The sequence below is a fragment of the Mycteria americana genome, chromosome 5 (assembly GCF_035582795.1).
Source record: "Mycteria americana isolate JAX WOST 10 ecotype Jacksonville Zoo and Gardens chromosome 5, USCA_MyAme_1.0, whole genome shotgun sequence".
NCBI classification, from domain to species: Eukaryota; Metazoa; Chordata; class Aves; order Ciconiiformes; family Ciconiidae; genus Mycteria; species Mycteria americana.
The window spans coordinates 64,131,224-64,158,727 of NC_134369.1; the positions used below are offsets into that span (position 1 = coordinate 64,131,224).

Sequence of the window (27,504 nt, forward strand, 5' to 3'; positions counted from 1 at the left end):
ACTGTTTTCTTAAGCAATGTAGTTACTTTCAAAAGGCTGAATACTAATTTTCCACTGCAGGCTATCAATTACTTCAAAGTAAGTTATTTTTTCTTAGGTGCCTGATTTAAAGGTGAAGAACTTTAACACCTACCAATACTGTTAGAAACAAGCATTTATCCGCTTTCAAATTTTCACATAGCTGATACGAAGAACAGCAGCCATGGCTGCACAGTCAAAAAGTACTGCTGTATCTAGGCAGTGCCTCAAAGGAAGGATTTTTGTGTGCTGTCTGGAGATGAGCTTTCTAAATTATATTTAGGTCTTTTTATTACTATAGCAAGATGCCTTTCATGTTTTTGGCATGCTTGATACTTTCTAGTTCTCAAGTCCCACTTCATTGCTGCAGTTTGCTGTAATTGATAGCCCCAATCACCTGCATTTGTACAGTTTTAATAGAGTCACTAAAGATTAAAGTGGCTTAATAGAAGGGACACAAGTGCTACTGAACATGTTGGAATCACTGCAGAAGCAGTAAGGAAGGTTTCAGGTTGAAGTGGATCCTAATGTTCAAGACACTGCTATCATCCCAGTTGCACTCAGCCTTCTTTGGAAGAGAACTTCCCACACCAGAGTATTTTAATGGGAATGCCCAGGCTTCCCAGGTTTTGGAAGTGAATGCCAGTTGTTATTTCTGGTCATACCATCATTTTGCGATACAGATGATGCTGAAGTGGCATTGGTGATTAATCTGTCAGAAATTGTTGCTTTAACGTTCCCTTCGTTAGAGAAGTTTTTGAAGAACCACAAAAGAAGGCAGATACCATCTCTAGAGACCTAGGAAAGTGGAAATGATGAAAGATAAATAAAATTCAGGTGAGATCAGTGGTGCACAGCAGAGATTCTGTGAGCTGGGTCTGGGCATTAAACGGAGCTCATTATGTAGAGCTGCATTTGAAGCAAGGGCCAAGCAGAGAAACCAAAGATTTCTTGGTCCAAGTGAGGAGTCCAGGTGAGGGCCATCCTGAGGGTCCGGAGAATAATGTCACTAGGTGTGTTAGTGTTGACACCACTTTGATGAAATACCATTTGAGGAAAAGGAGGGAGCTTACATGGTTGCAGTGTACCATGCACCTTCAATCACGTAATCTTCAGATTAAGCCCATACAAGCTTTTAGGTTCCCCTTATACTTTGTTAGCAAAAGACATGACTCACATAGACCCTATACTGACTCTTAGAACTCAAGTAAAATTAGAAAAGGAGTAGATATCTTTAATATCTGAGCCATTAGACTGCCAATATGCTGTTAGAATATCTATGAAACTGAACATGAGAAATTACTGAGATGACCAGATGATAAATAGAAAGTATCTCATCAGACCAGCCATATGTTTTGCAAGTTAGATCATGTCTGTTGGGTAATTCAATGCTCTGTTACCACTTTAATTATATTTGTAAAAATTTAATTAATTGAGCTGTAAAAATATACTCAGAAGACACTTGTTTAGGAAATGCAGACCAACATGAGCAGTGCACAAAAACAGTTCCATAGCTGTCAACATTAGCTTTAGATTAGAGAAGTGCTGTTTTATAAGGTCTGCCACTGAATTCTTGGTTTATATTATCTGTCCAGAGGAACTGAAAGTGGATTCAGATATTTTGGCAATTAAAGGATGTATTGTATCTGCTGATGTTTCTGTGCTTCAGCCTTTTTTTTTTTTATGTATGCCAGCTTTCACAGCTGGTTGATTAATGTCCCTTTTTAAGCATTTGCTAAAGAAAGAAACAGCATTTGTCTGGGTATCAGTAGTTCAGGAAAATTTCCAAAATAATAAACTATCTTTCATAAACGTTCTCATACTGATATATCCCACCTTCTAAAATTTTAGGATAGAAGAAAACACTTCTGACTATAATTTAGGAGTGCTGGTATCTCAGATTGTGAGTCCTTAAGCCTGATTTCATTTGTTCACATTGACTAAGAAAAGCAGAATATAACTATACTGTTAGTGAGAAGAGATACTTTTGAAAGAGCTTGGTTCCCCATTTTCTCAGGAAATGTGAAAACTGTTCTTTGTAGTAGAGATTAAATCAGTGTTAAATGATGGAGTTCATACTTTTAAAGTCCCCATCTTGCCACTGTCTATAGGCAAGCAGAAAAGGAAAGCTGATGGTTTCCGAAGAAGTTACTAGCCTCTTTCTCAAGCCACTATAGTAAAATAAGCTAGTGTTTCAATCAGTGCAATCCATCCAGTCTCAGACCTCTTAAATATCATGTAAGGGAGTCTCCTGCATGATTTATTAGCCTTCTAGATTGTTCAGTACCTTTAACTAGATCCAAGTTCCTACAACTGGCTTATTATATCTGGGAGGCAAGCTACATACACAGGATGGTTCTGCTTTCTTCAGGATTCTCCAGACAAGTTACAACTCTGCGTTAGCAAGACACCTGGGAGTCCTTACCAGCCCAAGGATGAGCTACCCAGCCATTCGCTAAATCAAATGAAGTTTTGCATGTACCAGTTTTTTTCTGTTACAACTCGTACTCAGCTCTCCCTTAGCAGGTTATCTTTTTAAACTCTGTTGTTGAACTCACATCTTCCAAAGCATGAGAATTATTTTTGTTGTATTTAAAGGCATATTTCTTAATGTTTCCCTCCATCCCACTGCTTAAAAAAGAACTTGAATTTTTTTATAGCCTGTATCTTTTTTTTAGTGTTGTGTTTCAGTGCATATCCACATTCTGAAAGGAATGTCACTTGCTATATTCCTGTATATTACATGCAAACAAATGGGCAAACAAGAAAATGAAACTCTGGAAGAAAGTGTGTTATATTAATTGTTATATATGACTGTTCTTTCTCAGAGTTATCATGTAACAACTCCATTCATTCAGCCAGAGCTCTTCATTATTTGCAAATTACCAGTCACAGCTCTCCTTCCAGTATGCCCTCATTCCAGACACATCTACATCATTCGGACCTCATATCAAATCCACAAAGTTTTGTAATCGCTTTGGAAAATGGAAGGCCTGTAGCATCAGAGCAGACAAGTAGCCAGATGTCCCAACCTTATCAGTAGGAGAAAAAGTTATATCACCACAGAACAGCGACAAACGTTAAACCTGTCGAGAAAACTGGACCTTTAATTTTCAAAACTTCACTGCTTCAATTCAAATCAACTCATGACCTTGATTTACTCACCTCTTCCCAAGTTTGTTGTTGTCTCATCATCCTCTTTTAAAGCCTTTTGGGAAAAATCAGTTTCTTGAAGAAAATACCAGCTTCCATTCTCAGGTCTGGTAGATGGTCGTATAAGGTATGAATTGTAGTAGACTCCATAAAGGGGGGGTGGGGTGGTGGTAACTGGGAAGATCATCCCTTGACAGGGAGATTCTGTGAAGCTGCAAAGACTGCACATGCTCCCAACTCTATACAGACCTTCCAGCCTGAACTCCTAGAGAAGCAGTAGCTGTTTGTGTGTGGGCAGGCAGGAAGAGCTTCCATTCAGAAGGAAATATAGGGCATTGTAGGCTTAACTCTAAAGAAATGACCACGCACAGAAGATGCCCAAAAAGGATGGGCTTGTCTAGGCATGTCAGAGGCAGGACTCCCATGGTAGTTCAATCCAGTTTTGTTCCCAGAAAACTTCAGTTCTCTTCTACCTTCTGCCACCGTTCTTGCATTTACTCTTGCCCTGCCCCAGTCCTGCCTTGGCTCCGTGGTGTCATTCTGCTTCGTAATGCTACACAGTCCTGCTGAAATCCTTCAGCCCCCTAACTGTCCTGTCTGAGCCCTTTTTACAATACTACAGCATCTCAAGAAACTCTAAGGTGGAGAAAGCAGTGACCCAAGACATGAATGTATAAATAAAAAAGATGACCTTGGCAAATCTGCTGAGAGTTGAGAGTGGTGGTATAAGACCATTAATCTTCTGGTGTTTCTTTCTGTTGCAGGGTGGGAATAACGCAGGCCATACTGTGGTTGTTGATGGGAAAGAATATGATTTTCACCTATTTCCTAGTGGCATCATTAATCCAAAGGCAATTTCTTTTATTGGTAAGACAATTTTGGAACTTATTAAATAAAATTACATTGATAGGTAGCTGCAACTATAGTTTATAGTAGCAAACAAAGAAAAACGTATAGGTGACTGTCAGTCAGATTTGCTTTAGCTTCAGCTGTTTCTCTTTTATTTCACTGCTGCTTTAACGTGAAGAGTTATTCTATGTTCAGTGTCAGTTTAGTGTCTGCTACTAGAAAACTGAAAGTAAGAACTCCCTCTTTCTGTCATGTTGCTCTTTCTTGTACTTTACGGTACAAGTTTGGATCCCACCCTCTACTTGCATACTCCTTTTACACTTTCAGAAATATAAATGCTGTTCTTTGAGGACACAAAACCCAGCTCTTAGGCTAAATAAATAATATCATTTATCTCTGGCATCTCTTTACTGACTTTCCAGAAATAGGCCCCAGGATACAGGGCTCTGCTTGGAAGGTCATCATCCAGTCTCCTTTTTGTTCACATTATCGGCTGTTTAAGGTGATGTTGTATTTCACTGTAAAGATATTCAATGCAAATGTCATCATAAAAATGTTTGCATTGCTTACTGGACATTAAACTAATATTTAAGTGATAGACAAACTTAAGCCTTTTACTTGTCCAGAATTATGATTCTTTCTGACAGAAAAAAAAATGTATACAGACTGTGCAAGAAATAAGTGTAAGTTTTAGTGAGTCACGAAAGTGTAGTTGCAGTTTTGTTCCATTTTATAATTCCCAAATGGATGATTGAAACACATTAAACATATTTTTTCTCTCTGCTAAATATGGTATGTTGCCTTGATTTCCACTTTACTCCCTTGTCAGTTAGTAAAGACTATAACTTAAGTTATCCTAAATTTAGGCTGGGACAGGCTCTTACAGATATTTCTGATGTTCCCAAGAAGGAAGCAGCAGCTGTTTCCAGCCCACTACATCAGTAATCCTCCACATCTCATCAGTAATGCTCTGTATTGCTTGTGGATTTTAAATTGTAGCTCAAAAGCAGGAAGAAGGCATTGGTAATGTATTACAGCACTAGTTTGAGCTGAGTTTAGACAAATATGTGACTATTGAAGAAAATTTAAATACTGTCACACAGACTTGTCAGTGTTGTAAGGCCATGGACTTCTTTGAGCTTTTACCAGTGAACAATTGAGGCTGAAGTCGTGGTGCAAGGTCCACCACAAACAAAGACAAGAATCCGCTTACCTCAGCTGGCTTTGGAGCAGACCCGGCATTCACATCTGAAACAAGCAAGCTCTGGTTTTTCTGATTTTAGCAGGCTTACAGCTGCTACCCAAAATGAGGATTTATCCAAAAAGTTCTCAAGATCACTTTGTAAGAAATGTGAGAAACTTAGCCTCACTTTTAAAATAAAATTTCAGACAGCAAGTGTTTACATGCCTTACCTCCTAAGAATGAGTATTTTATTTCTTGCTTTAAAATAAATCATTTATGTTCCCAAAGGTAATGGAGTGGTTATACATTTACCAGGCCTGTTTGAAGAAGCTGAAAAGAATGAAAAGAAAGGTTTGTATCGAGTAATTTTTAACCTTTCTTTATATTGGCAGCCAGTTTGAGGGGTTTTTTAAGCCTTTGTTTCTGACTGTAAATATTCAGTGCAATAACATCCTGGATTTTAAATAACGAGGAAACCAGCATATAAAATGTTGAATTGTGTTGTAGTTTTCAGACAGATTTTCAAAAGCAATCTTTTCATGGGAGTTTTGTGGCATTCGATACCACATCAGACAGAAAATAAAATCCTGAAGTGTGTGGCAAAGCTCCCTTTGACCTCAAACTGAGGCGATTTAACCCAGAGTTTCTGTGTCCCCGTTTCTGTGCTCAAGTATAAACTCAGTTGGTTCTGCTTTGAGCGAGGCTTTGAACCAGATGACCTTTTAAGGTCCCTTACATCTGAAATTGTTTTATGATTCTCTATATATAAATTCTCTATTTTCTGAGGCACAAATGGAGTTTAAGTGTTTTATCGTATAGCGAGTTAAACAAGAATCTTTCCTTAAAATAAGAATTGCGTGTAAGCCACAGCATTCTGGCATTAAGAAGAAGTGAGTATCTTTTGTCCATACCAAAATGAGAAAGCTGAAAAAGTAAAGAAAGAGAAAAGGTTGTTAATGAAAACATTGCTGATATTTGATATTCACTTTTGTTTTATCCATTTTGTCTACAGTCTTCTTAACAAGGAGCTATATAAACTAGAAGAAAGACATAGAAAAACTAACAGCAAATCTCAAAGTTTGACCAATCAGCGCAGCTGAAATCCTACTTTCCTTTATATCTTCTGACAGGTTTAAAAGATTGGGAGAAAAGACTGATTATATCAGATAGAGCACATATAGGTAAGTGATGATTGAAGGAGGGGAAAAAACTTACAAATGGTGCTAAACTACATTATTACTCCACAGAACAGTTACGTATTTGATCTAATACAGCTTCTTTATATGTTGTGTTACCTGGAGCATAATAATGGAATTTGTATCCGCTAAAGAGTGATGTTTTACATGTTTTCACAATGTTTAAGGAATACTCCTTCTGTTTTCACATGAGGAGGCCTGCGCACTATCAATGATAACAAAGGCACTTTGTCTTGAAATTGTAGATGTCTGTGATTTAAAGAATGTTTTTCTCCTTTGGTCTCCCACTATGTCCGTATGATTTTTCATTGCAGTGTTTGACTTTCACCAGGCAGTAGATGGGCTCCAGGAAGTGCAACGTCAAGCACAAGAAGGAAAAAAGTAAATATTTTCAGCACCTTCATTTCATTAATAATTATGCAGTTTTGAAAAATCGGTGTAATTTTGGAAAACAGAAATGTGATATATCTCTAAAGAGCCTTGCCGATGTTACTAATTCTGTGACAGTTCTGCTCCTGCTTATGTTAGTGAACAAACTCTGAGGTATTACTGAAAGGGCAGGGTATGAATTCTTACATATTTCCATTTTTCAGTTCTCTGCAACATATAGAGACTTTTGAAATTCCTACCAAATCCTCAAAACCCATTTCCGTTAAAATGATGTTTCCAATCCAGTTTGATACCAGACTAGCGATGCTCTTTTGAATCAGGTCTGAAGTGTTGGCGCGATTAGGTTCCACACTTGTAATAGGTTATTGTATATTCACTTATACTTCATGGAGATATTAGTTTCTATTTTAATTTTAATCTTACACTTTAGCACAGTATGTAACTATTAATACTTCATTATTCCGGTTTCTGAAAGAACAAAGGTTTATGTGAACACACTGTATTTTTCTCTCTGTTAGTCTATTAGTTTTTGATCTCATTGGACAATTTCAGCCACACTTAACATACAAATAAGGTCTCAAAGTTATTATATTTTAAAGTGCACGTGAAAATAGGCATATGGGTAGGGAAACAGTTTCATTTTTATCCTCATCAAGGTAAAGGCTGCAGCAACAGTTCATAGGGACAGAGATGTTATGAATAATGCCAAAGCCATAGGAAACCAGTTTGATTGCTTACAGAACTGGTTGTTGTTTACAACTATAGACAGTGCTGCAACTGTGAAAATGTGAAAATGACATTTGTTTCCCGTTGTTTGTGGTAAGGAATGTAGTAGTACCACAGGACAGTATAGTAACCGTTATTACTGTATAATATATGTATATATACACATAGTTTCAACTAAGCCTGTCTCAGCCAGACTCAAGGCTTAATGCTTTACTGCATACCGTGAATATTAGCAATATTTATGCAAATTGACTGAAGCATGGAAGTTGCTATATATTTATTATTATAGAACTTTAGTCTTTTTTTTATGTCTCAGATCTTCTGCCCACTATATGGTATATTGAAGAGCTTTAACAAAATTACTTAGCATAAAGCATATTTTTGCACATATTTATACATCTGGGGGGTTTCTTTTTAATTAGTATTGGCACAACAAAGAAGGGGATTGGACCAACATATTCTTCCAAAGCTGCACGAACAGGCCTTCGAATTTGTGATCTCCTTTCTGACTTTGATGAATTTTCTTCAAGGTACAACTATTTTAATTTCTAAATATTATGTTAAAGAGTGATACATTTGGGCTGACAGATTTGCTTTTAAGGAGATGTTTTTAAATATGTGTCTGAATTTTGTATATAAATTGTCAAGAAGGAGAAGAAAACTGGAAAGAATGTCTGTATATTTCCTGTACTTCACAGAGATTCTCATAATTTAAAATATAATTTTGTACATTGGGAAATGCACTGGTTGAGGTATCGAAGTTCTGGGTATTTTCTCCCTATAGTTCTCGGTATATACTGTGTATAATATAAGCTGAGCTCTTGCCAAAGGTTCTATGAACAGTAACTCAGAGTGTTCTTCATAGATACGATTTCAATATTTTGCAGATTTAAAAATCTGGCACAACAATACAAGTCAATGTTTCCCTCATTGGAAATAGATATAGAAGGACAATTGAAAAAGCTAAAGGTAAGGATTTAACACTTGTAATATTTGTTCAGTTTCAGGGAAAGTATAGAAGAAAACAGCAATATTTATTTTAATTTAAAAGTAAAAATGAAGTGTACCAGAACTACTACTTATTAAACTAATTAATTAATTTAAATGAAAAATGTATCTCTTCATTATTATAAAAACGTTTTAATAAGCAGTAGCTATGCTTTGTAATAGAATGTTCTCTTATTGTGGGCATTAAAATAATTTTTGTGAATGATTTAATTCTCGTATAATATTTTACTTTTTTGACATAAAATAAGTGTTGTATTAAAGTAGCCAAGAGAACACGAGGTGACACTTGCAGTTAGCAGTCTCCAGCCATGACTGATCTAGTCTGTCTGAGAGACTTCCATGCTTACTGAAGAATTGTTTGTGGAAGCTGTTTCAAGATCCTGGTATTACAAGAAAAATGTCTTTTTATAAATAAATCCAGAAGAGCCACTGGTAGAACACCTTTCGTGAATATGTAAGAAAAGAGGATGCTAAAAAAATCTCTTGCCTTTCCCAAGTTTTATCTGGTACTTGTTCAGAGCTGACACCCTACATTTAAAGATATTTTTTAATATTAGTGACTAGTGATTTTTTTTTTCTTTTGGAGCTTGCACCATTTCTAAGTCCCACTCTCAGTGTGTCTAGACTATAGACACACTATAATAGAGATTATATCTCTGTGAATAGAAATGGTACAGAAATTATGGCATTCTAATGCCCTAACAAGTCATGTTTTCTTATGTGAGTGGTTCAATACATTGATTTGTTTTCAATAGAATATAAGCTAATGGTTGTATTTTGCAGGTAAAACACAGTTACTGAAGCTGGCATGTTAGGGTTATCTGTATGTTTTGTGTTTCAAAAGTGAACCCAGTGTTCCCTGCTTCCAGCCATTGTCTAGGGAAGCTGACATTTCTACTCAAATTTGCAGGGATATGCTGAAAAAATAAGACCCATGGTTCGAGATGGCGTGTATTTTATGTATGAAGCTCTTCATGGCTCCCCAAAGAAGATTCTTGTTGAAGGAGCCAATGCAGCGTTACTTGATATTGACTTTGGTAAGTTAAATTCTAAACGCAATTTAAATCCTAAGAGATTACTTTTATTTTGATTAGTTTTATTTTGATTTGTGTTTATATCAGCTTTGCAAACAGCAGGAAAGTAGAGAAACAAAATAGTCTTTCCTTTAATAGGAACACATTCCCCAAAAGTAAAGCACAGTAAGCCAGAGATTGTATCATTAACAGGATTAAGTGGTTAGGGTTTAAATATTGACTTTTACTGGAGTTTATTCCAGGGGAGTTGAAATTTCACTCCTGATATTCTTGTCTTTATTACTTCTAAAAGTGTGTGCACGTTGCCGTACATTCCAAGCAGCCATTGCAGTGCTGCTGAGAATTCCTCTGCAGTGGAGGGAGGATTAAACTAGTGCAGATAACCTGTAAATCTAGCTTCTTCAGTTAATCTCTGCTCTGCTCTCTTACCAAAAGTCTAATTAAACCACTTAGGTCTCCATGAAGATGAAATGAAGAACTGAAGAGATGGTCCCATCCAAAGTCACAGTGTAGAGATCATTATTAACCTCTTAAGACTTAGAAAACTTGCTGCAGATACTCAGAGCTACTTGTGTACTCAGAGCACTGGGAATGTCAGACTGGGACCTTTACACCCGGCTCTCCGTGGACGTTGCGGAAATACTTTCTGAGATACACAGGGCAGTGAAAAAAGCTTTACACAGCAGCAATATCCTATAATAGATCCAGTGCCTAAGGGAAGTAGTATTGAGATGCTTTTAAATTTCTCCCTTGTGGGCAATCCTCAGTGAAAGTTGCAAAGGATGAATGTAGAAAAGCTTACACATTGGAACAGATCGCACATAGTGGATACCTCCTTACTTATAAGAAAGTAGTATATTTTCTTATTTGTCTGTGTGAACTTCTTGCTCACTAATAATATGCTCATACAAATTGCCAGGATAAATCAGCTATTTGAGTGGAAAAAATCCTTCAGTTTGAGGGGTTTCTGTGGAGCTTTAGAAATCTAAATACATATTATTCACTACAGGAGGAAGCAATTTGGGGAAGAACAGCTTAATTTGTCCTCTTAAAAGCAAAATGGGGACATGTAGTAAGAAAAATTTGCCCTGCTCTTTGGCTGCTATTTCAGTTTAGCTTTAAAGCCAAACATACAGGCGAAAATCTCCTTTCAACGCAGAAAGGAAAATCAGTCTTTGTTTCTTACAATTGCTGAAACAGGGTTGTGCTGTTGTGTTTTTCTGACAGGCACGTATCCTTTCGTGACTTCATCGAACTGCACCGTAGGTGGTGTATGCACCGGGCTTGGTGTTCCTCCCCAGCATGTCGGTGATGTGTATGGTGTGGTGAAGGCGTATACTACTCGGGTGGGAATTGGAGCCTTCCCCACTGAGCAGATTAATGTAGGTTTAATGTTACAAAATGCAATATATACAGTTGCCAAAAAAGTAAGGTCAATGGAATGGGGTAAGGGTATACTAACGATAAATAAGCACCATAATAATAATGCCAAGCAATTGCGCTCACGACGAGAGGAGAATTACATTATAAACTTAAGGTATTTTCCTTCAGAGGAGAGAAACACGAGTGTGATGATGTTATATTACAGTGACCCCACTTCTGTTGTAATGAATGATCTGAAAACAGATTTCATCATTTTGTGTAATACCATTAGGTGCATCTCAGTGGCAAGAGTTTGTTGTAGACTGGAACTGTCAGTGCATCACAGGAAAGCTTAAATTACAAGATGCAACTTCTGTGCTTAACAGCCTGTGTTCTGAGTGATTTATAGAATAAATGTGGTGTGTGCATCAGCCAGTCATGCACAAGCTGATCAATAAAAAGAAGGGGAGAGATTTTGATTCTTTTAAACTGTCTATTGTATTTTCATTATCAAGAAACTAGAAAGCTCAGAGTATTGATTATGAGCTATGCACACAGCAATCTCTAGGTCAGTGATCTGAATCTAATTTAAGGATTTAGTCACTAAAATCCTTTCTCTAATGACTCAAATGAATCGGTGATATCCTTTAGTTTTATGAATCGTGAGCATGAAGTTTCTTTCTTCTTCATTTTTAACACATTGTTAACACTACCAGCCCAAAGGGAACAGTTGGCAGTTTCATACTGTGGTAGAACCTAGGAGCCCTAGGCATGGTCAAGGAATCTGTTGACCTAGGCATTGTACAAGCATTGATCTTGTCTCAAGCATTTACAGTCTTGCCCCCAAAAACAACAGATGCCAAAAGACCAGATGAAGAAAGTAAATGCAAACAAAATTAAAAACAGGGCTGAATTGTCAAGGAGGTCTTCCTGTGAGATGAAGAAGGAAGAAAAGTGTCTCCTTGGAACATTAAATAGTCACATTAAATAAGTATTTTGGAAATGCTAGTGATTGAAATACAAAAATCCTATGCATGAGGGGCTTTATTCTCTGCCTTAGTCCCCTTGTAATAAAACTTAATATTTTTTTTTCTTTTTTTCCTACCAAAAAACCTTGGAATTGTACAACTATATTTTTCTTGCTATTTGTCTGTATTTGTTTTCCTGCTATTTTTCAGTGAAATACCATCAGCATTCTTTCTGTCTTCTTTTAGGAAATTGGAGATCTTTTACAGTCCCGTGGCCATGAATGGGGAGTAACTACAGGCAGAAAGAGACGCTGTGGCTGGTTAGATCTTGTCATTTTGAAATATGCTCATATGATCAACGGATTCACTGCGTAAGCATCACAGATTTTGCGCTACATTTGGAAGTGATAATTTTGTGCTTCGCAGAATAAATATGTAGGTAACGTTAATATAAGTCCAGTAAAGTGTTACATTTTAAGCAATAAAATAATTCACAATGGGCAACTGAGAATTGTCTTAATGCTAATATAAATCTAATTCCTTTGACTTTTTTTTTTTCAAATCAAGTGATCTTACAACATCATAGCAGTGATTTTTTTCATATATGTTTTCATTTTGCTTACATCAGATGGCCAAGTAGATTGGATCTATATATCCGTTTTCTAACAGTTTGCTCTAGCATTCTTGATCCAGTGCTTTCATACTGACTTATGTCATGATCTAAAACCCGCTGGTTTTGAGCTTTGGTTGACTCTAGTGGATCGTACTTGTAGGACCAATTCTGCATCGTTTGGAACCACTACCTCTTGAAGTGAAATAAGGGGGATGACACAAAGTGTACAGCAACTGGCACAGCTTTCATTCCAGTCCCAACAGATTCATTTATTTACAAAGATGTAGTCTAATATTTTATTATAAATTCTGCTTTTAATGGGCTGAGTTTTATTTTCTTTGGGACTGAGCAACTTACTTGATTGGTAAATTATTTTACAATTCAAAATATATATTAAATCAACATTTTAAAGGAAAAGTGGCTGTTTAAAGGAACTGTTCAAGATCATAATGCCATCAAGCTAGCTTATGTCTAATGCTAAAATGCTAGTAACTGTAACGAGCCATTAATTTATAACTAATTACCAATCTGTATTTTCAGAAAAAGTTGTAAAAGTTTCATTACAGTTTTGTTCATATAAAGTGTAGACTTACTCATGCATTCAGGCAAACTTGTTCATATATGCAAACACATGACCCCCGGCATTTTAATATCTTGTAAACTGAGACTTAACTTAATATAGTTTATGCTACTAATATTACAAAGGAACAATGATCTTTGTTCATTAATTTACCAGAAGGGTTTTTTAATTTTTTTTTTTACTTGGATTTATATTTTGCTTTAACTTAGACGGTTCTACTTTATGTGGAAATAGTATTAGGAAGGCGTTATGTTTCCTTCCATTTCAGTTCTATACAATTACTGCACTTCTATCAACACAACTATGTCATCTCTGGTAACTGTGACAGTTAAAAAACATGGGGAGATAAAAACTTCAAAAAAGTTGAAGAACTGGCTCTATGCTCCTTCTTTCCCAAAAGGTCTTTTAATTTAATCATTGCATTCATCGTATACTTACTGAGCACATATAGCATGGACTATTATGTACATACCTGTCTAAATCCTTAGCTACTCATATGTTTACCAAGCAAGGTCTGGCATATTGTTTCTAGAGAATTTGACTAGTTTTAAAATGCAGTTTTATTCTGATCAGTGAATGCTACGGTGTCTTCTTGAGGTTCCATTTTTGTGTTCCAGTGTGTTCATTCAAAAGATGAAAAAGGTTCATTAAACTGACAACCCTGACAGCACAGCCCGGGCACTGAAAGTCAGGCTGGGATCTTTCCTACTGAACTGTATACATGATTTTAGTAGCCAGATTATGCTTGTGAAGTCTGTTTTAAAAGTGTAATTTAGTAAATAAGTCTGTCCTACAGTTGTTGTGAATCAGTAGGAATAACAGAAATAATTAGTAGTAGTGACATAAAGTGACATGCCGTCACACACACCCAAACCAAGTCCAGTCGTGCCACTTTACATAGTCAGCTTGCATTTTCATGCGCTGAACGGAATGCTGTGCACCTGTATGAACAGCCAAGCATTTGGAAATGTGTCTTAGTAACTCAGTCATGTATTCACCCGAGAGGCATGAATTCAATTAACAATGTTAATAGTTTAATATATTTGTGTATTTCTGCTTGCTGGGTTGCCCGAGCTGGATTTGTGAATACAAAACTAGAGAGAAAAAAAAAAAATAGGTGGAAAGTATTAAAGAGGAGGTTCATCATGTGTGTAACCTAACCGATGTTTTTCTGTACAGTTTGGCATTAACAAAACTGGATATTCTGGATGTCCTTGATGAGATTAAAATTGGTGTTGCTTACAAATTGGGTGGAAAAAGAATTCCGTATTTTCCAGGTATGCTGTTAAATATCTGTGTTCATTTTTCTCTTTCCTGCCTATTAAGTCCCACCTGTTGGGAAAGACTGTTTGCTTTTTAAAATGAGGCTTGATTTCTTTTTTGCTAGACCTTCTGTAGAAATTTGCAGAACTGAGATATCAGGATAAAGACTACTGTATCAGTATATTAGCATTTTCTAGTCACCTTGTGTCTGTATGTATGATGACAAGAAGTTCAGAGCAAATAAAATCTTGTGTTAGGGCCTCTATGTCTTGTCCCATTAGATTTTTTTATTGACAACACAAGGGATCTGAAAGTCAGCAAGATTCAAGTCAGTGACTGTATCATTAGCAATAGCCTTTAATGAAGTAAGATAAAAATAAAATCAGTGCCTAAGATGTGCAAAAATGAGATGGATACAAACAGAATAAAGGTGCTTATGGGCTACTATCATGTAACTGTAATTAACAGCAACAACATTGTGGTTCACAAAAGTATATGTTGCCTCATGAATATGCTTCATGTTAAAACTTTTAAGATATAATAATATGTAATTTTCTTACATTAATGATGTTTTCAAGATACCTGTAACAGTTTATGCCAAGATGAGGGGTTTGCTCTGTTGAGATGGGGGATTCTGGAGGCAAGGGGAGGGCTGGCAGCAGCCAGTTTTCCCACCACTGATGGCAGTTCCTGGCTGTGGACAGCAGCACAGTGAGAATTCCAGTGGGGAAAGGCTTGCAGACATTTAAGTTTTTAGCAAGCCTGATTTAACCCTGTTCCATGAAGGTAAAAATTTTTGAGAAAGTCGTGCCTTGTGTACAGGAGGATTTCTATTTTATTATGTGCAAATCTGAACCAAAAAGGGGAACTACTGTAAATGTCAAATAATTTGTTTCCTTAAAAATACTACTGTAGTCTTCTGACAACATAGAGTGCATCCTAAGGTTTTGACAAGAGGAAACTGGATTACTGGATCCTCTTGAGTCAGAGTTATCTTCCTAAGTAACAGAAATTAATCTAAATTAAGAATAAATGAATTAACCAACCGGTAGAAATACTGGGGGGGGGGGGCCGGGGGGAGGGCGGTATTTATCAGATTTTAAATGTTGTCGAAAGACTTTGTTGGTCAAGAGCCATGGGTCTGTTCTTTTAAGGTGGAGCAGCTAAAATCAACAGTGATAAAAATTGTTCTCCCACAGCTAATCAGGAGATACTACAGAAGGTGGAAGTAGAGTATGAAACAATGCCTGGGTGGAAGACCGACACAACTGGTGCACGAAAATGGGAGGACCTCCCACCCAAGGCCCAGAATTACATCCGCTGCGTGGAGAACCATGTTGGAGTGCCAGGTAAATCTTTCTGTAGATGCACATAGGAGGATGCCACAGCAGACAGGAGCAGCTCTGTAAAAGTGCTCCATTCGTTAGTCAGGGAGTGCCTTGATTTGGGCAGGAGGCAATGGAAGTACCTGTGGTTGGGCTGATGATGGTAAATGACAGCTTGCCAAGAAGCAGCAAAGGGGGTGGTGTTCTGCGGCAGGTCTGCAGAGAGCTCCAAGCTGCTGCTGACAAGGATTTAACCAGAGGAAAGATAAATGTGTATTGTTCTTGGCAAACTGCTGCCTTCTGTCAGTGAAAACTTAGGGATCTCTGCACCATGCTTCAGTGCATAGTTAGTCTAATGTCTTCCCTTTACTAACCTCTTCCTTTCACTTTACTTCCTGCACTGCATCGCTGTTTGAACATAGACTTCTCTTTTTTTTTTTTCCTTCTCTTTTTTCCTCTCTTCCATACTTACCCATATCAGGAGATGTGTTGCATAACACATACAAGATTGTTTAGCCCAATTCTGCCCCTTTGGAAAAATGAGAATCTTAACGTGATCAGTCTCCAAAGGTTAAGCCATCCAGTTTTTTTCAAATCTAATTGCTAGAGCTCTAGAGGTTCCAAGAGCTAGGTGTAGCATAAATGATGGAGTTTGAAAGGGAATTTCCACAGTAGCAAACTTAGAAAGCTGGCATGTGTGCTTTTGTTTTCCATAAAGCACCTCAAAGGTCACATTTGGGGAGTGTGAGCTAGTTGCAACTGTGGCAATTCCAGTATTGTTCATGGATTAGGAAGCATCTGATAGCAAAGCCTGAAACTCGGTGGATGGCTCGTGTGTGGTCATGGACACAGGTGTGGGCGATGGGATATGTAAATAAAGCTCCCCTTACTTTATTTCTCTGGTTCTCAGTGTGAAGCCAGGGTGCCTTGGTGGGTTTGATGGCTAAAGGAGACCTACCTACAGTCAGTTCTATAGTATCTGTGGGTATTAAAAACTGTAGTGGAACAATTATAGGATGGTATTTGGGGTGGCTGCTCACATTGGATAACGTTTTTAGTTGCAGCCTTACATTTAACAATACTGTAGCATGTGTGCATCACTATCTCCTGGTCTGCATCAAGAAAATTTCACAGTCTGTCAGAGCTCTCGCTTCCTCTCTGCAGGGATTTAGCTAGACATCCTATCACTCAAGACAATGATAGTTAAACCTGCAACAAACATGCCTGGCCTTCTGTTAGGCCTTCCATCTGCAATGCTTTGTGTTTATGGTATAATTATTTCATGCTTTCAAACTTCAGTGTCTTGCACTTCTAGTCTGGTAATGCAGCAGGAGTAAAGTGATTTTTGACAGTAAAACTTCCTAGCGTTGTGTTTCAGCACAAAGTTGGCCAGTTTATAGTGAACTGTGATGGAAGGTGAAAATTATTCCAATTAATTGATTATAATATTTACTCTCAGTAGTTGTTCTAATAGATGTGTTTTTCTCCCTAGTTAAATGGGTCGGAGTTGGAAAATCAAGAGAGTCGATGATCCAGCTGTTCTAAACAAATGAAGAACTTCAGTGATGAGAAGCACAATTTAGCGTTCATCTGTTCCTTACTGCTTCCTCTTTAAATGGAGATGCTATTTAAAACCAACATGTTCTTCTAGGAATTAAATAGAAACAAAACATATATTCTGTATTGTAACATTTTATTTATCTTTAAGTTCTCAGTAAATTCAGTGTAAAATCTCCTTGGTGGCCATCATAAAAAAAAAAAAAATTAAAAAAGTATTCTTACCAAAATAAGGAAAAATTTTTTTTAAAAAATTGAGCCATGTTACTATTTGAAAGTATTTTACATCCATATAGAGTTACTTCTTCTTGCTGAAACCAGTATTAAGCCTTTTCCAGTAGTTACTGGGTAACTTTAGAATTGTGAAGCTTGGATTTGTTCTTCAACTTCTAATGTTAAAATGTCTATGTATCTGGGTTGGCAGTAATAAGACAGATACCGTGTACTTAAATTGGTTGGATTATACAGATTTTCAGTTTCTGAAATGAAATACAGTGAAGTTAGGTAGGTATTTTTGGCTGCACAAAGCAAAGCAAACATGATTATCTATAATTTTTATATAATGATTTTTTAATAGCCCACTAAAATGAATGGAGAGCAGCTAAAGCATTTTTATGACAGAGCCTATTCTAGTAACTGAGATAACATCTGTAGAGGGGCCAAGCTGCAGAAAGTTGACCTGTCTAATAATTCTTTCAAATGTCCTGTGTACTAACAGACAATCCCTGTGGAGACTGTCAGATGTGCAGTCTTTATTTTATGCAGTAGGGAAGGAGTGAGTGAAGGTGGAAGAGAGACCTCAGGGTGCAAAACACACGGGGAGAGTGGAGCCAAGACAGCACGCTGTGTTTTCTTAGTGAACCTGAGACATTTCTTCCTGCTAATGCAGTGATTGTAATTTCCAAGGTTTTACTGTAGTTATCTGAGGAACTTGGGACTTGCAGCTCTGTAAGGCACGCTTGCTTCCACAGCTCCTAGGTTTCCAAGAATAAATCAACGCATGACTTAATGGTGACTGTTGCAGTATTTACACCCCTCACACATTTTGACCTTCCTCAGCAAAATGTAATGCCTATTTATAGAAGGGGATGACATGTGGCTGCCAGGGTTGGGACATGTAGAAGCCCTGGAGAGGTCCCAGAATCTTCAAGAATACACTTGGATTTCTTTGTGGATCTTCTAATTTATAATGGCTATACTTCAATAGCTCTCAAAAAGACGCCTACCTCTTGTAGAGGAAAAAGAATACACTAGAAACGGAGTTATTCCCTAACTGCGGAATTTTCCAAGTAAATGTTCCTTTTCTATATATGTCTCAGAGAGCTATAACAATATTTTTGTATCATTCCCAGGGGCTGTGGAAATGGCATCACAACCCCGGTAATGCCATTATGTAGTGTGTGAAAATATCCCTTTTCTGAGATGATAACCCCAAGGATACAAAACAATGGCATTCTTTGCATCAGAGATGGAGAAGAAGAAAAACCTGTCTGGAGTATCTTGTGTCATACTCATCCCCTTTGTCTTTTCTCGCTCAATATTAAATAACGGTTAATGTTCAAACCCATTTGTGTCAAGAAGCAATTACAAAAGTACCAGTACAAGCACATCGCAAGCAAGCACTAAATATAACTGTTTATGGATGTATTGCTGCTTGTAGGGCAGAACTCTGACACCCTCCAGCTGCAGTGCAGTCTCTTCGTACCCCAGTTCATCACAGACTGGGGCTTTATGCCACAATCAAATACTTTTTATCTCTTAAAAAAAAAAAAAAAAGAGCCCAAAGCCATGAATCCTTAATTCAGCTACAACTCCTTTTTCAATCTTTGACAAGTTGTTTAATCTCCTTGCTACTGTTTTGCAATCTGTAAAAATGGCAATTAGGAATACTGCCTCACCTCTTTTGAACTGTTTTTTGGAGGTTGGTGCGTCAAGCCCTGCAATCCTTGCTCTGACATTGATGAGGAAGATCTCCCTGTCAAATTTATGGGTGTTCTAATGAAAGAGTGATGAGATTTCTGACCTTATTTAACGTTTGCAAAGCACTTCTGAAAGGTGCTTGGTAAGTGCTAATTATTACAAGCACTGTGAAATGTGCCTCACTTATAGGAGGTCATTTAAGCATAAAGATGCTTGGAGATGCAGTAATTAAGTTTTGTTTTCACATGGCTTAACCCTGTGACATTTCCCTACTGGATGATCTAGACCTGTTCCTTTTCTTGGCCTCATCTTCATCAGTGCATTTGTGTTAGGAGATTGCCGCTATATTTAAGCTTTCATTGATTTATAGGCAAAGTCCACAATGACTAACAAGCCCCTTGGTGTGCTGAATAACTGGCTTAAATGATCAACTCTAAATGACGTATTTGGCATATTGAAAAAATTAGGTTTTATAGTTCAATTTTCACAGGATTACTACTTCTTGTTCACCTAATCTTTTTATTTTCCATTAAGTATTTTTTCCATTAAGTCTCCGGTAGATCCACATTGCCTGTCTTTGCATTCAAGGATTCATCAAAAACCCAGTGATGTTGTCAATGGGCATGATGTAATAGGCAATTATCCCATGACTTACTCTGTTACTGTAAAAATAATATCAGGCATTTCATTTCATTTCATAGCATAGATTTTTTAAATGAAAGATCTACTCCTATTGAATTTCATATGTGTTGTCATAGAGTTAAATGTGAGTAAGGTCAGGCCTTTATCGAAAAGCTCTTTAATCTACTGAGTGACACAATGCTTAATAAGAGTATTTTCATGTGAATTTGCTTTCATTTTGGCTGTTTCCCTTGTGTATTATTTTGTATTGTTTGAAATTTCATTTTAATAACAATCACTGTGATGAATTTATTTTCTTCTTTCTCCCCAGCCAAATGCAATAATAATGACTAAAACTGGTTGATGCATCATCCTGTTAGGTATCTGGATGGAAGAATAAGGGTAAACGTCTACCAAAATGGCAGAATTTGTGGTAAAGATTATAGTTTTTTTAAAGTAGCAATTACTGATTCACTCAGGCACATTAATGTATTTGACATGTTTTCTCACACTTACCCTTACAATATGGCCTTCATAGTCAGGTCTATGCTTCCTAACACACGCGGTATAGGATTTTGACGCTTTTGTAATTTTTAATTTGGCTACATATGGTCTTACAGTTCTGGCATAACGCACTTTATAAAAGGAAAGAAAATTAAGCATTTCCGTAGTAATGTACAACTATATTTACACCTTATGCAGATTTTTGCAGATGAATTTTGGATCCACACCTGTTTATTTTGTCCTGAAAGACATATTAAAACCAATTTAAAGTAACAGTGCTTGGTCTCTATTTCTCTATTCTTTTTTTTACACAATACATACACATCATACAAAGTTATGATTCTCAGTGTTTGGCCTTTTTTTTTTTTACATATTCTATAAACTTCATCACACTTTTCCATTTACAAACTGAGCAGGGATCCACGTTTACCACTGGGGATTCATGGTTAGTCATCTCTAGTTAGCTCACCTGAGTGAACAGTGATTTTATGAAGAAAAAAAACCATTTCCTAATTGATGCAAAAATTTTCTTGCCGTACCAGCTGGCTCAGAGCAACTGATTTGAACTCATATAACTCTTTATCAACGGCACTGTGCTACAAAGGAAAGGTAGATACTGGCTCAGATAACATAATTATCACCTCTAAAATGTGGGAGGGCTTCAGACAAGTACTGTTAGGGCCTTCAGAAGCCTTTATAGAAATCACTCTTTTTTCTCATCCGTTTTAGAAGTCGCCTGGAACAGCAGGTGAGTCACCTCTCCGGTAAACAGCAGCAGGTTAGTACACAGTTCAGGGCAATGTCTGAGAGCTGTATGAGAACTGCTCTGCTAATTAATGTTTATTCGTTTTCTTCACATCAGTTACATATAATGGTCTTTGGTAGCTGAAGCATCTGAAGCAGTTTCATCTAACTCCATGTGACGCTGGCAATGCCCAAGGCAAAAAAAAAAACCCCCAAACCAAAAAAGCTGAGGGAGTCTCTCTTTGCTGAAATTACCCACTGGGAAAAAACTGGTTTTTTACTGGTCCATCTGTTGTCTGTCAGCTGGAGAGCTGAGTCTTAAGACTGTCTATCTTGTTTCCTCCCTCCCAGCACCGGTAAAAATGGGAACAACGTGACCATCTTGTCTCTGGAGAGCTGCAATTAATAGATGACTTTCCTGCCCCTACCCTCTTCTAGTAATACTTTACATGGGGTCAAGCTCTAGCCCACTCCTTATTGCTTGTGGAAGTGGCCCAGCTTCCTTTACAGTAACTTTTTGTATCCATCAGAGAGCTGGTTTCAAGTGCTGGATGTTTGCAAAAAGAATGAGCTGACATTACCCTTTCAACTAGGCAGCAGGCAGGAATAGAAAATCCAGCTCCAACCATCTGATCTTTAGAAGAAGTCCCTGTTTCTGGTATAGGCACAATATCAAGGGAGTAGCCTGTGGATTTGTTGGCTACTAATTTGAGTTTGTTAGTGCTGGTTTCATGCCCTTATTAGATCTGTGTTGCCAATGAAAAAGAGGGTGCCTGAGGTGTGGAGCCTGCTCGACCGTCACAGCACTGCGTGGGATTGATGGTGTGTGCGAACTGGTGGTGTAAAGCTGCTTCAGGGAGGTAAGAAAACGGGTTCTTTCCTTCCCAAACCACAGGTCCATCACAAAGGAGCTTTGGTAAGGAACACCTTTTATTCTTGGATGGGGCTGGCTGAACCTTACATATTGCTCAAATTTAAAGTAAAAAATTATCCATTGTAGATGTCAGCCATAGAGTGAGGCATTAAAGAAGTCAAGTCTAAATAAGGATTTCAAGATTTTGCCTTTTAATCTCTTATATACTTATGGGAAATTAGTTGTTCTAAAATACTTCTGTGTTATTAATATCTATACATTTCTGGAGTAGAGACTGTGCATTAAATATTTGCCCATCAGCCCTATGAGACTGCCTGTAAGAAAAAAAAACAGGAAAGGTCTTCTGTAATCACATACACTTTATAGCTTCCTTTAATGTAGAAAATTTGGGCCAGCAGCTGCATTTTTCAGTGGTTGGAAACAGAAATTTTAACACTGTCTACAAAAATGTTTTTGGCAAGGAAATGTCTTTGTCAGGAAAAAAATAACACTTGTATTTGAACGTTTTTGCAGTTTTGAGAAAGTACCCTTCCTTTGACAGGCGTTACCTTTTAGAAGTTGAGTACAGACACCAGAGTTTACATTACAGGCCTGTAAATAGTGCCTCAGACAACAGTGTTAGGTTTCAGGAGATACCTTTACAGTGCTTGATAAGTGGCGGAGCACTTCAGACAGTCTGGGTTGTTGCTGAAATCCTTAAAATACCCTGGGCAGAAGCGCTGGAGATGTGTTTCTTAAGGACAGCAGAATACAATCAGCTATACGTGCCCTTACAGCAGAGGTGGCAGCATGCATCTTCATCTTCCCCTTTATCAGACAAAAGCTTTAATGCAAACTTGGCCTAATTCTTCAAATGTGTGGAAAGGGTGTTTGCTGCTGAGGTTTGTGGAAGCCCAGCTGGCCTGCAAATGGAGATGCTCCTGTGCAAGGGGTGCTGGAGTCAACCTTTGGTGAGCCTGACAAAATGACAACTTGGTAAATACAGTGTGTTACCAGTCACGATCATAAAAAGGTATTTGATGGTGTTTGCTTCTGAAGAGGAAACTCCCAGTTACAAACCTATTGTATTTAGAGTAACATTTCCATTGCGATTCTTAAAATAGTGCAGCGCTCTGCCACGAATGGAAACCTGTCCTTTGGTGAGTTCTGAATTCAGGAGTGGCTGACAACAAATGGCAAAGACCTTGATAAGCTTGAGGACTGGGCAACAGAAAGCTCACGAAGCTCGGGAAGAAGCGCAGAGTTCCCCATGTCTCAGTACGGACTGGGAAGCACCTGGCTGAGGAGCAGCTCTGCTAGAAAGGACCTGAGGTTTACAGCAGATGCCAGGGTGAATATGAGCCAACAATGCACGTGCATCTTGAATAAAGCAAATGGTCTACTGGGCTATACCAGGGGCATAATGGCCAGGAGATGGAGGGAAGGTATTTCCCATTACTCATGCTGGTGAGTAGTTCCACTGATTGATGCTAAATGTCACAGAATCACAGAATCGTATAGGTTGGGAAAGACCTTTAAGATCATCAAGTCCAACCGTGAACCTAAGACTACCAAGTCCACCACAACACCATGTCCCTAAGCACCTCATCCAAACGTCTTTTAAATATTTCCAGGGATGGCAACTCAACCACTTCCCTGGGCAGCCTGTTCCAATGCTTGATAACCCTTTCAGTGAAGAAAAATTTCCTAATATCCAGTCTAAACCTCTCCTGGTGCAACTTGAGGCCATTTCCTCTTGTCCTATCACTTGTTACCTGGGAGAAGAGACCAACCCCCACCTCTCTACAACCTCCTTTCAGGCAGTTGTAGAGAGCAATAAGGTCTCCCCTCAGCCTCCTTTTCTCCAGGCTAAACAACCCCAGTTCCCTCAGCCGCTCCTCATAAGACTTCTGCTCCAGACCCTTCACCAGCTTCGTTGCCCTTATCTGGACACGCTCCAGCACCTCAATGTCCTTCTTGTAGTGAGGGGCCCAAAACCAAACACAGTATTTGAGGTGCGGCCTCACCAGTGCCGAGTACAGGGGCACAATCACTTCCCTAGTCCTGCTGGCCACACTATTTCTGATACAAGGCAGGATGCCATTGGCTTTCTTGGCCACCTGGGCACACTGCTGGCTCATATTCAGAAGGATCCCAGGTCCTTCTCTGCTGGACAGCTTTCCAGCCACTCTTCCCCAAGCCTGTAGCGTTGCATGGGGTTGCTGTGGCCTAAGTGCAGGACCCAGCACTTAGTCTTGAACTTCATACAATTGGCCTTGGCCCATCGATCCAGCCTGTCCAGGTCCCTCTGCAGAGCCTTCCTACCCTCAAACAGATCAACACTCCCACACAACTTGGTGTTGTCTGCAAACTTACTGAGGGTGCACTCGATCCCTTCGTCCAGATCATTGATAAAGATATTAAACAGAACTGGCCCCAACACAGAGCCCTGGGGAACACCACTTGTGACCGGCCGCCAACTGGAGTAAACTCCATTCACCACCACTCTTTGGGCCCGGCCATCCAGCCAGTTCTTAACCCAGCGAAGAGTACACCCGTCCAAGCCATGAGCAGCCAGTTTCTCCAGGAGAATGCTGTGGGCAACAGTGTCAAAGGCTTTACTGAAGTCTAGGTAAACAACATCCACAGCCTTTCCCTTATCCACTAGGCGGGTCACCTTGTCGTAGAAGGAGATCAGGTTGGTCAAGCAGGACCTGCCTTTCCTGAACCCATGCTGGCTGGGCTTTATCCTCTACATGCTGGGTTATCCTCTACATGCCGTGTGATGGCACTCAAGATGATCTGCTCCATCAGCTTCCCCGGTACCGAGGTCAGGCTGACAGGCCTGTAGTTCCCTGGATCCTCCTTCCGGCCCTTCTTGTAGATGGGCATCACATTAGCTAATGTCCAGTCAGCAGGGACCTCCCCAGTTAGCCAGGACTGCTGGTAAATGATGGAAAGCAGCTTGGTGAGCACATCTGCCAGTTCCTTCAGTACTCTCTGGTGGATCTCATGAGGCCCCATAGACTTGTGAGTGTCTAAGTGGTGCAGCAGGTCACTAACCATTTCCCCCTGGATTATGGGTCCACTGGGTTATTATGTCCACTGGTATCTGTTGTAATGGCATGTTTTGTGTCCTTAGTAAATGGGTGAAGAAGAAAAGGAGAATCAGGGAGTTGATGTGACATTCTTATTTCAAGAATCTGCCTTGCTACAGATAAGAGTAGCAGTGCTGCAGTGCACAGTCACATGTACATCAGTACTACAGTTACAACTTTACTGCTTAGTTAGCATCCTACAGCATGAAAAATAGGCAATGCAGTTCAAATTCTGAAAGTTGCATTTCATACTGCAGTTTTTTCTCCTTCAGTTGTTCTAGCAATCGAGCCTCTGCCCTCGTGGTGGCTTCATGGTGGCTTCGTGGTGGCTAGAGGAAACAGTCCAGGAGGTTCCTGGAGCGTGTGGCAGATAACTTCCTGACGCAGCTGGTGAGTGAGCCAACGAGGGAAGGTGCCCCGCTGGACCTCTTGTTCACCAACAGAGAAGGACTGGTGAGTGATGTGATGGTTGGAGGCTGTCTTGGGCAGAGCGATCATGAAATGATAGAGTTTTTGATACGCGGAGAAGCGGCGAGGGGGGTCGGCAAAACTGCCACCTTAGACTTCCGGAGGGCGGACTTCAGCCTGTTTAGGAGACTGGTCGACAGAGTCCCCTGGGAGGCAGCTCTTATGGGCAAAGGGGTCCAGGAAGGCTGGACATTCTTTAAGGAGGAAGTCCTAAAGGCATAAGAGCGGGCTGTCCCCAGGTGCCGAAAGACGAGCCGGCGGGGAAGAAGACCGGCCTGGCTGACTAGAGAGCTCTGGCTCGAACTGAGGAGAAAGAGGAGAGTCTATGACCTCTGGAAGAAGGGGCGGGCAACTCAGGAGGACTACAAAGGTGTAGCGAGGCTGTGCAGGGAGAAAACTAGAAGGGCCAAAGCTGAGCTAGAGCTCAGTCTGGCTGCTGCTATAAAAGACAACAAAAAACACTTCTTCAAATACATTAGCAGCAAAAGGAGAGCTAAGGAGAATCTCCAGCCCCTAGTAGATGTGGGAGGAAACACAGTGACCAAGGATGAGGAAAAGGCTGAGGTACTTAATGCCTTCTTTGCCTCAGTCTTTATTAGCAGGGCCGAATGTTCTATGGGTACCCAGCCCCTGGAGTTGGAAGATAGGGATGGGGACCAGACTGGAGCACCCATAATCCAGGGGGAAATGGTGAGTGACCTGCTGCACCACTTAGACACTCACAAGTCTATGGGGCCTGATGAGATCCACCCGAGAGTGTTGAAGGAGCTGGCAGATGTGCTCACCAAGCCCCTTTCCATCATTTACCAGCAGTCCTGGCTAACTGGGGAAGTCCCTGCTGACTGGAGATTAGCGAATGTGACACCCATCTTCAAGAAGGGCCGGAAGGAGGACCCGGGGAACTACAGGCCTGTCAGCCTGACCTCGGTGCCGGGGAAGCTGATGGAGCAGATCATCCTGAGTGCTATCACACGGCATGTAGAGAATAACCAGGGGATCAGGCCCAGCCAGCATGGGTTCAGGAAAGGCAGGTCCTGCTTGACCAACCTGATCTCCTTCTATGATAAGGTGACCCGCCTAGTGGATGAGGGGAAGTCTGTGGATGTTGTCTATCTAGACTTCAGTAAAGCCTTTGACACGGTTTCCCACAGCATTCTCCTGGAGAAACTGGCTGCTCATGGCTTGGACGGGTGTACTCTTCGCTGGGTAAAGAACTGGCTGGATGGCCGGGCCCAAAGAGTGGTGGTGAATGGAGTTTACTCCGGTTGGCGGCCGGTCACAAGCGGTGTTCCCCAGGGCTCTGTGTTGGGGCCAGTTCTGTTTAACATCTTTATCAATGATCTGGACGAAGGGATCGAGTGCACCCTCAGTAAGTTTGCAGACGACACCAAGTTGTGCGACAGTGTTGATCTGCTGGAGGGTAGGCAGGCTCTGCAGAGGGACCTGGACAGGCTGGATCGATGGGCTGGGGTGAATTGTATGAGGTTTAACAAGGCCAAGTGCAAGGTCCTGCACTTGGGCCACAGCAACCCCATGCAACGCTACAGGCTTGGGGAAGAGTGGCTGGAAAGCTGCCTGGCAGAGAAGGACCTGGGGGTGTTGGTTGACAGCCGGCTGAATATGAGCCAGCAGTGTGCCCAGGCGGCCAAGAAGGCCAATGGCATCCTGGCCTGTATCAAAAATAGCGTGGCCAGCAGGACTAGGGAAGTGATTGTGCCCCTGTACTCGGCACTGGTGAGGCCGCACCTCGAATACTGTGTTCAGTTTTGGGCCCCCCACTACAAGAGAGACATTGAGGTACTGGAGCGCGTACAGAGAAGGGCAACGAAGCTGGTGAAGGGTCTGGAGCAGAAGTCTTATGAGGAGCGGCTGAGGGAGCTGGGACTGTTTAGCCTGGAGAAAAGGAGGCTGAGGGGAGACCTCATCGCTCTCTACAACTACCTGAAAGGAGGTTGTAGAGAGGTGGGGGTCGGTCTCTTCTCCCAGGTAACAAGTGATAGGACAAGAGGAAATGGCCTCAAGTTGCGCCAGGGGAGGTTTAGACTGGATATTAGGAAATTTTTCTTCACCG

The 27,504-nt window shown here is 39.9% G+C and overlaps 1 protein-coding gene across 2 annotated transcripts in view; it reads left to right on the plus strand.

Moving 5' to 3' along the window:
• ADSS1 (adenylosuccinate synthase 1) overlaps window positions 1-20,548 on the plus strand; it is a 31,096-nt gene extending 10,548 nt beyond the window's left edge. For both annotated transcript variants that reach the window (XM_075503710.1, XM_075503712.1), the window contains 12 exons: window positions 3,936-4,038; window positions 5,492-5,554; window positions 6,334-6,384; window positions 6,714-6,780; window positions 7,938-8,045; window positions 8,403-8,484; window positions 9,434-9,560; window positions 10,785-10,939; window positions 12,134-12,258; window positions 14,260-14,357; window positions 15,543-15,692; window positions 17,161-20,548. In XM_075503710.1, the coding sequence (XP_075359825.1) occupies window positions 3,936-4,038; window positions 5,492-5,554; window positions 6,334-6,384; window positions 6,714-6,780; window positions 7,938-8,045; window positions 8,403-8,484; window positions 9,434-9,560; window positions 10,785-10,939; window positions 12,134-12,258; window positions 14,260-14,357; window positions 15,543-15,692; window positions 17,161-17,213 (1,182 nt within the window). In that variant the 3' untranslated portion in view covers window positions 17,214-20,548. The remainder of the gene's footprint in view (window positions 1-3,935; window positions 4,039-5,491; window positions 5,555-6,333; window positions 6,385-6,713; window positions 6,781-7,937; window positions 8,046-8,402; window positions 8,485-9,433; window positions 9,561-10,784; window positions 10,940-12,133; window positions 12,259-14,259; window positions 14,358-15,542; window positions 15,693-17,160) is intronic.
• Window positions 20,549-27,504: the final 6,956 nt, after the last annotated feature.